General features: G+C 34.5%; 1 protein-coding gene across 1 annotated transcript; it reads right to left on the bottom strand.

Annotated features, from left to right (window-relative positions):
* Nucleotides 1-6,836: 6,836 nt before the first annotated feature.
* Nucleotides 6,837-8,740, bottom strand: LOC143228154 (uncharacterized). The gene has a single exon (XM_076459466.1). The coding sequence runs from the start codon at nucleotides 8,674-8,676 to the stop codon at nucleotides 8,296-8,298; it is 381 nt and encodes a 126-aa protein (XP_076315581.1). The 5' UTR covers nucleotides 8,677-8,740; the 3' UTR covers nucleotides 6,837-8,295.
* Nucleotides 8,741-9,722: the final 982 nt, after the last annotated feature.

The following is a 9,722-nucleotide window of genomic DNA, read 5'->3' on the forward strand; positions in this document are numbered from 1 at the left end:
GCCAAAAAGTTAACCGACTTCAAACCTACGAAAATACTGTTTTATGTAAACTGAATATAAATAACATGCATGCAATTATCATAAAATGTAGTGTATAATGTGATATGTACTTCATTACTTTGTCATATGGTGTAATTATTACATCTATATAAACTTTATAAATACGTCTCATGAAATTATCACAGCCTTGTTTCATCAAGATAAAATTTTATTTCTTAGAAATTTTAATCCAGCTATTCAATACTGGATTTAATTGGTACTTGAAATGTTATTGTTTTGTTTTCACCCCTTTGTTATTTAAATGACATGAAACCGAATATTTTAGACGAACGGTTGACAAATAATTCAGTGACAATTGTTCCTATGACCAGAATTTTTTTTTTAAATTAATAGAAACAATTTTTCAACACTTAGCAATCACTTCTACCAACAGTTTTAATCGATATGTTTTTCTCTACTTTTGAAATCTGATTTTTAACAATCTTTTTATCCTCACTGATATTTTTGGTGGAAAGAAAACCGGATATTATTTGTTCTATTTTATCACGCTATCTTTACGTGTGTGTGTGTGTGTATCTTAACTTGTCTTCCACTCTAGAACTTTGTGGTAACAAGGTTAATAGACGAGAGGTCATTGTAGGCTAAAAACATGACTGAGAAATTCAAAATCTCTGCCCACTTAAGCCACCGCCTTTCACAGGAATCTTGGTCAATCCTGTTTTCATGGGGAACTACTGTACCGAACATTGCTGTTGTAATATGTGCACCAGTAATTTGTTAATAATAGAAATTAAAAAAAAAAACAACGGACGATAACTTCGGAAAACCGGTTTTTATAAAATGCCACTAGAAAATAGTTCTTGAAATCAGTTATTTTGTTGAGCTAAAAGAAATTATATAAATTACTTCATTTACGAAAGCGTGAAGCAGTTTTTTTTTACTTGTGGGTTTAGTTAAATAACGGCAAACTTTTAAAAACGTTTATATCATTGAAATGCTTTAAAGAATTCCGGAAATGTATATAAATTTTTTATCCTTTAGTATTTCCCTACAGTGGCTCAGTTGTTAGTCTGAGGAATAATAACTCTTTTTATATACTCACTTATAGTATATATTATTTTGCCTAATTTTGTACTTGAACCAACTGTAATACTGTTAGTTTCAGGGTTTTCAAAACAACATTCAGTAAAGCACTAGGAAACATGGCCTGACTTTAATGTCCTCAAATCCCCTTTTAACCTCTTTGAATGAAATGAGTAAAGGTTAATAAAACAATAAAGAATTCACGATTCGGAGAAATATTCTTCATCAGATCAAACGCAGCATACAATATACTTAGAAGAAATAATCAGAATAAACATTTTTTCACTAAACCGTGAAAACGGTTTTAATAATATCAGCCGTATTTGGCAAGCTGTATTCAGCTTTCATAAATTTGACCTTTACCTATATCCTGCCACCCGCTGACACTGTTTCCCGATACATTTAAATCCTGTGTTTTGTTTTTGTAACGATATATAAACCTTGTATTGCTTAGAAGACAGATTAAGTCTCCACAGTTACAAATACAAATACGTTCATCCTATTTGATAAGAACAGAGAATTGTCCAATTTTGGTCTGTTAAATAAAATGAGAGGTAGAACTAAAAATGTTTCAGTATTCAGTAATAACTAGAACTCCTCACGGTATATGAGAGATAAGAAACTTTGTCAGATTACTGTCTTTGGAATGATGTTTTTTCTTGGTATAAAATATTTTGCCACAGAAAATATTGAATGGTGTGTATACATACACTAATTAAAGTACCGCAGGTCTTAAACCTAAACTATACTTCCGTGGCTTGTAGAAAGAAAATCAATCAAACCCATTCTTTTGGAGAAATATTCAAATTCAGTTTTAAGTTGATCATTATCCAACTATCACCGACGTTTCTCTGTAAATAGTTTTTAGTAGTTCATAATAGGGATCGTCCAGGAATTTCACAAACATTCTAATGGAGCATACGGATAAAAACATCTTATAAAGCAGGCTTGTTCTTCTAACAACACTCTGGACTCTCCATCTTCATGGCTAAGACTGTTAAAATATCTATGATAGCAAAATAGAAGTTTCGTACCCGATAGATGGACAAAAGTCATTCATTTGTTTTTCATGTTGCTATTCATATTATTTTTGTTTCCCTAGTATACAAAAAAGGCAGGTCATAGGCCTATTTTTGTGTAAAATAAGAAGAGATTTCATCAGTTTTTATCGCTACTAACCAAGAATCTCTTCGACGCCATTCAAGTAACGCTATTCTAATGCAGTTGCTCTGCTTTATACTGGTCGGAAACACTTTCTTTTATTAAACAATGTTCATAACAGCGACCCCAGCCTTAATTTTAATTATTGTAATTTTACAAGCCGCTACAAAGAGAGTTTGTAATAAATGCAGTATTGAGTATGCCGTCGGGTAGTTTTAAAATTTATTCAAGGGGCTTCGTTTTTCCACTCTGAATAATTTCTCAAAATTCTTCACTTACCGCCAATGAAACAAATCTGATATCTTACTAAAGTAGATAATTGGAAAATAATTTGTGTGCAACTTATTGTGCATTAATTGAGAACTGACACGTTGATGATTCATAATTTTTTGGGTTTGCTATTGTAGTGATGACTAGCTGCCTTCCCTCTTGTCTTACACTGCTAAATTAGGGACGGCTGGCGCAGAAAGCACTCGTGTAGCTATGCGCGAAATTCAAAACAAACCTTCTTTTGCGAGAAGTGCTTTATTCTACTGAGTATTATACTTCGCTGAGATTGTGAATGTATATCTTAATATTATTTTATTATTATTATTCATATAGCTATTTTATGAATCTGCAAAATGAGCTGAATATTTTGCACCAAAACCTAAATAAATACACGAACTCTTGAACATTCATGGCCTATTTTAAAAGGTGATTTTTTCATTGCAAGTTGATTTACGGGGCTATAAATATATGTGAGATGTTATTGTAAGCGGCTTCCTTTGTATTCGACTCTTGTTAAACGCGTGTTTACACAAAACCTCAGGCGCAAAACCACCTGGTTCAGTAAAGAGCTGGGTGACAAAAAGCCAATGCAATTCAAAATATGTAACATTCAATTGAATGCATATGCATGTATATAACTTAAAATGTATTATTCATAAAGGTACATAAAACTGAAGAAACAAGATGAATACAGATTGTAACTTTAGGAAGGGCAATAGGGATCGTCAAAAGAGCAGGAAAACGTTGAATCAAAATGATTATATTTTCAAGCCTACAAGTAGGGACTTTCTTTTAAGTAAACAAATGAGGCTGGAAATAGTGTCTAATTTTTTTTCTATATGTACAGGTTTATCAATGCTACTCCTTTCTTAGTTTAAAATGACAATTATTAATTATCTTGTATACTTCCTTTAAAGACATTTTGCCAAGGTTCCCACGTTGTTTAAATCATATCATTGTAGGTTATTGTTTTTTGTTTCTTTGTTTTAAATTTACAGGTGTTTATCTTTGTTTGGCCTCAATTACGATGTCACTTCGTAAATTCATGACTTAAGATCTGGAATTTTTCAACATTTGAATTGTTTGAGAGGTATAAACTACTAATTAGGCAAGAGGAAATGATTTTTTGTGAGTGTTAGTTAGCTAATGAGTAATAATTGCATATTCGGTCGCTTTTGCTGTTGTTGTTAACCAGTTACCAAGTTCATTGTTATGATATTTGAGTTAGAATTTCACGAAGAAACAGATATCAGAGAATTGGCTTGTGAAATAATAGTATTAACGTTTACAATGAACATTAGTTAAGCCAACTTGTATTCGAAGAAATAAAACCCTTTTGTTATCAGTAAATGGATTTTAAATTTAAATTATTGTTCTTACTGAGTAATCTGAAACATACTGGCCTACCAATAGATTCCTCTAAAACATATTCCTGCTAGTGTGCTTATAGTCTATTTAATGTCAGTTTACTTCAGTACCGCTGTTGTTCTCTTACCTTTACTGATCACTAAAGGATTCAACATCACCTATTAATATCATAAAATCAGTTTTAAAAAAATTTCTAAAGTAATAATTGTGCAGCCTAAAGATCTATTAATATAGATTTTCTTTACCCTACAAATTTAAAATTATTATTTTATATCTTTTTTTATAAGTAAAGTGCTACAACTTGGTTGTTTTTTTTTGCCTTTTTCTCATGCAAACCAACTCGTGTTTGTTGGATGAAAACCTTGTATTTTTGTTAAAGTTTCTGTGATAGGTAATCGATAATAACGAATATTAATGTATTTTAGACTGAAGGACAAATAACGAGCTTTATTAATATTGGAAAGTGAACAAGAACAAATAAAGAATTTCTTTTCAAACTATCATATAGAGATTCATGACCAATGCGATAAAATCTTTGAATCAACAAGTTACAAATAACATATGTGATTGTTGACACTTGTTTAATCGGTCATAACTGTCATTAGTGCACGTTCTAACTGTATAGATTTGCACGTTTTAAACAGTCCGTAAAAGTAAAGATATGATATTTGTATGAATGTTTACGTATCCTCAGCAATGCTAGAAAGGCATCCATAAATTGCAATATTTATATAATTCCCAGTAGATCAAATAACGTCCTCCAGTGGCTCACCGGTATGTTTGCGGACTTACAAGGCTAAAAACCGGGTTTCGATACTCGTGGTGGGCAGACCACAGATAGCCCATTGTGTAGCTTTGTGCTTAATTCAAAACAAGATCAAATAACATAACTAATCTATCATTTGTAAAGATGCCACTTAAAGGTAAATTAAGTAAGTGGAATTTTATACCTCGACAATGTAGCATCATCTACAGAATTTTGTAAGCAAGAAAACTCGTCGATGTTTTCAATAACTTGTACATAATATCCTGTCACCTTTTGTTGTTAAGTGTAAATACTGCTTACAACGAAAAATATTCCAAAGTTTCAAGCAAATACACGTTAAAATATACATTGTTTTATGAAAGTTTATGTCCCTTACTGGCACAGCGGTATGTCTGCGCTAGAAAGTGGGTTTTGATATTCATGGTGGGCAGAACACAGATAGCCCATTGTGTAGCGACGTGCTTAGCTGCATACAAACATAGAAACGAATGTTTATACATTTCAACATATATTACAACACCCATAGTTTAAGATTTATTTTCTGCTCTATCTTTAAAATCCTCATCAAGGAGAGTTTGAATACAAAATATTCAAGGTTAGATTACTCGTGCAACGATTGGTAATTTTACTTATGCGTTGTAATTGTATAAAACAATATAAATAAGTTACTTGAATTGCTGTTAGCTGGTGCTAAAAGTGCAGTATCACTTAATTTATTTTCTCAAATTCATCACTTGTGAGGCTCGGCATGGCCCAAGCGTGTTAAGGCTACAGATTACAGTGTAATCTGAGGGTTGCGGGTTCGCATCCCCGTCGCGCCAAACTTGCTCGCCCTTACAGCCGTGGGGGCGTTATAATGTTACAATCAATCCCACTATTCGTTGGTAAAAGAGTAGCCCAAGAGTTGGCGGTGGGTAGTGATGACTAGCTGCCTTCCCTCTAGTCTTACACTGGTAAATTAGGGACGGCTAGCGCAGATAGCCCTCGAGTAGCTTTGTGCGAAATTCAGAAAACAAACAAATCATCACTTGTTTTCAATGAAGTGTTGATTTTCTGTCATCTTTTAAGACAGAAATTCCAATCTTGTTCGAAGTAGATTAAACTTTACTTTGTATTTCTTGCGAACACTAAATGGAACTGAATAATAGCTATTTCTGATCAGTTTTTTTTTCAGAATAATTTTAGAATATTCTCAATAAACATACATATTTCGGAGTCTTCATTTTGGAATGATTCGAAAATATAAAAAATAGTGAAGAATGATTGCTCAAATGTTAACAGGTTGTGTGAATTTCATTTTAATGTAAATGTATTGTTATGGGTATATTCACATTTTATTCTCATTCTGCCTTTGCTCCAGATAAAGGTAAGTCTATCTGTCGATAATGTTATAGTTGTATTCTTTCTTTTAAAACATAATTTATTATGTTTTATGTACTTTTTATTGTTATATTTTTGTAAAAAAATCATTGTGATTCCAACATTATCTGCCAAATATAACAAAATGCAAAAGAAACCTTAGTAACTGGAGAGTGGTTGAATGCAATCTAGTGAAATAAATAGATTATAAAATCCCTTCCGGCCCGGCATGGCCAGGTGAGTTAAGGCGTTCGACTCGTAATCTGAGGGTCGTGGGTTCGAATCCCCGTCGCACCAAAACATGCTCCCCGTTTCAGCCGTGGGGGCGTTATAATGTTACGGTCAATCCCGCTATTCATTGGTAAAAGAGTAGCCCAAGAGTTGGCGGTGGGTGGTGATGACTAGCTGCCTTCCCTCTTGTCTTACACTGAAATATTAGAAACGGCTAGCGCAGATAGCTCTCGTGTAGCTTTGCGCAAAATTGAAAACAAGCCAAAATTAACGTATTAAACGTTAGGCCTATCACTTCAATGACAGTTAAGTTCACGCTATTATTACTGTCTGTCCTTTTCCGTTAATCTCGTCCTATTTTATATGTTTATTATTTAATCGTTTGTTCACTATATTCTCGACATCAGTGAGTTACAAACACAGCTTCCAATAATCGTATGCTTTTTTCTTTCTTGTTATAAATATAAAACCAAACGATCATAAAATAAACTAGTTAATAATGTCTACACTAAATAGTCTTTTATATCAAGATATAAACCCTTCTTCAAGAGAAATATTTATAATATTTTTTCTACTATATATGAATACTGTTCTCAGTTCATTCATAAAGTCTGCTCCAACATTTGCAGTTCTTTGATGGCTTCAGTGTGGATCCTGTAGTTCTGAAATTGCAACTTCCACCTCATGATCCCTGGATGATGAACTTCTTTCCGTATAGACAGTTCTGGAACTTCCGAATTGCAAATATGATGGCCAAACACTGTCGTTCAATCATGGAGTAGTTCTTCTCACTGTTTAACAGGTTCTTATATATATTACCGGAAATAGTCTGTTTTCATCTTCTTGTATAAGTACTACCCAAATTCCAATGTTAAGCATCAACGTGTCGATCCCCAGAAATAATTTGATCTGTACATCTTCACATTACAATTGAATAATTTATATGTCGAATTTGAAGAGTCAGTGATTACAGCTTCCAACATTGCTTCAACTTCCTGCTTTATCAGGTCTCTCATTCTATAAGACATCTGAGAGGGCTTCGCTTCGACTGGATCCTTGGTTATGGTTTCGATATTGTGTTGCACCAGGTCTGTTTTCCCTGGTTTATCCATGAAGATATCTGTGTGTGGTACTTTAGGTATTACAAGACTTTTTTCTACCTGTCAATCAATTCTTTGCTTATGATGACATATTTGTATGTCTCATCTTTACCTCTTGGCTTTAGATCTGGTAGGTTCTCATCTTCTAAGAGAATGTCACTGTCTTCTGCCTCTGCATCTATAACGGCCACATCTGCAACATTATCACTGTCTCAGTAGTTGCACCCATCAGATCTTTTTTTTTTTTTTTTCAAAATACGTCTTCAACAGATTGTCATGGTAGATCTTGGTCTTCCAATTTACATTAACCTTGAGTCCATTCTATTGAATATTTTCCATTCTTCAAAAGCTCCTTTCCATTGTAGGGTGAGTTTACTGTGACCCGTGGGCAGCAGAAATAAAACCATCTGTCTAACCTTGAAACACAAATCCTTGGACTTCTTGTCATAGAAATACTTTTGACTACCTTATGCTGCATACAAACTCTGTTGAGCAAATCAACAGGTCTCCTCCAGTCAGTTCCTGAGGTCTAACACACACTGATGTGTTCCTCACTTCTGAGTCTTTTTATTGAGCCTCCTACTGTTCTACCAAACAGTAGCTCAAAGGATAAAAATCATGTACTTGCTTATGGGGCTTCTCAATAAGCAAATAATACTGTCGGTAAGTGCCTGTCCCATTCAGGTGGCCTCTCTTGGCACCTTTATTTAGCATACTCTTTAAAATTCCAGTGACTATCTCACGAAGTTCATTACACTTAGGAGTGTACAAGGTGGTAACTAGCTGCCGAGTACTCATGAGTCTGCATACTTCCTGCGTCAGTTCTGAAGTAAACTGGCCCCCTATCACTCAGGATTTTCCTTGGAAAGCCTATTTTGTGAAGTATTTCCAGGAGGGCTTCCACTGTTTCTATTTTCACCAGTGATATTATTTCTAGATAATGTGCCCCATAGTCGACTATGTCAGCACATACTGGTTTCCTTTATCAGACACAGGCATTAATGGCCCAGTCAAGTCCACAGCTAATCTGCTGAATGGCTCTTCTATGAGAGACTTATTTCCTAGTAGCACTTTGGCTACCTTCCTTCTAGGTACTGTCCTTTGGCATATCTTACATGATCTGCAGAATATACTCACACCTCCAATGACTCCTTGTCTATGGAAGTTACTGGTGTTTCTAACTGCCATTTTCTTTGTTCCTAGGCGTCGTTCCACATTTGATTCATGGGTCAACGTTATCATTTGGGTCCAGTATTGTGTAGGTAATATGATTTTTTTAATTTCCCCAGTGTAACTGATTTGACTGATTTGGTATAGCACTCCCTTTCGGGTCTCCATTCTATAAGTATCTTTCCCTTTTGTCTTGTGCTCAACTTTCACTGATTTTGTATAGCACTCCCTTTCGGGTCTCCATTCTATAAGTATCTTTCCCTTTTGTCTTGTGCTCAACTTTCACTGATTTTGTATAGCACTCCCTTTCGGGTCATTCTATAAGTATCTTTCCCTTTTGTCTTGTGCTCAACTTTCACTGATTTTGTATAGCACTCCCTTTCGGGTCATTCTATAAGTATCTTTCCCTTTATGTCTTGTGCTCAACTTTCACTGATTTTGTATAGCACAAAGTCCCTTTCGGGTCATTCTATAAGTATCTTTCCCTTTTCTCTTGTGCTCAACTTTCACTGATTTTGTATAGCACTCCCTTTCGGGTCATTCTATAAGTATCTTTCCACTTTACTGTCTTGTGCTCAACTTTCACTGATTTTGTATAGCATATCTTTCGGGTCATTCTATAAGTATCTTCTTGATCTTTGTCTTGTGCTCAACTTTCACTGATTTTGTATAGCACTCCCTTTTTGGTCATTCTATAAGTATCTTTCCGCTTCTGTCTTGTGCTCAACTTTCACTGATTTTACCACTGTATAGCACTCCTTTCGGGTCATTCTATAAGTATCTTTCCCTTTGTCTTGTGCTCAACTTTCACTGATTTTGTATAGCACTCCGAGCTTCTTGGTAATTCTATAAGTATTTTTATCAGCCTTTTGTCTTGTGCTCAACTTTCTCCCAGAAATTGTCCCAAGGTTTAGTATAGAAGGGTCTTGCTTCTGTGTTTCCTTGTTTGCACTTCTTTTCTTGAGCTCTGGTTGTGACAACAGATGCTATATTATTCTTATTTCTGTCTGTTCATCCAAATTTCTACTACCTGCTATATTTTCTATCACAAAGTCGTATTTCGATTCCTTCATACACGTGGCTTCAATGTATTCTACATAATATTTAATATCTACATTTTCTGATGTCATTTTTGTAAGCCTTTTCCTGTGAAAAGTGGGCCGAGACATCACGTCCAGCCGCCTTTTTCGTTATGACTTAAAGCTGTCTCGTGT

Source organism: Tachypleus tridentatus, chromosome 10 (genome assembly GCF_004210375.1).
Source record: "Tachypleus tridentatus isolate NWPU-2018 chromosome 10, ASM421037v1, whole genome shotgun sequence".
Lineage (NCBI taxonomy): Eukaryota > Metazoa > Arthropoda > Merostomata > Xiphosura > Limulidae > Tachypleus > Tachypleus tridentatus.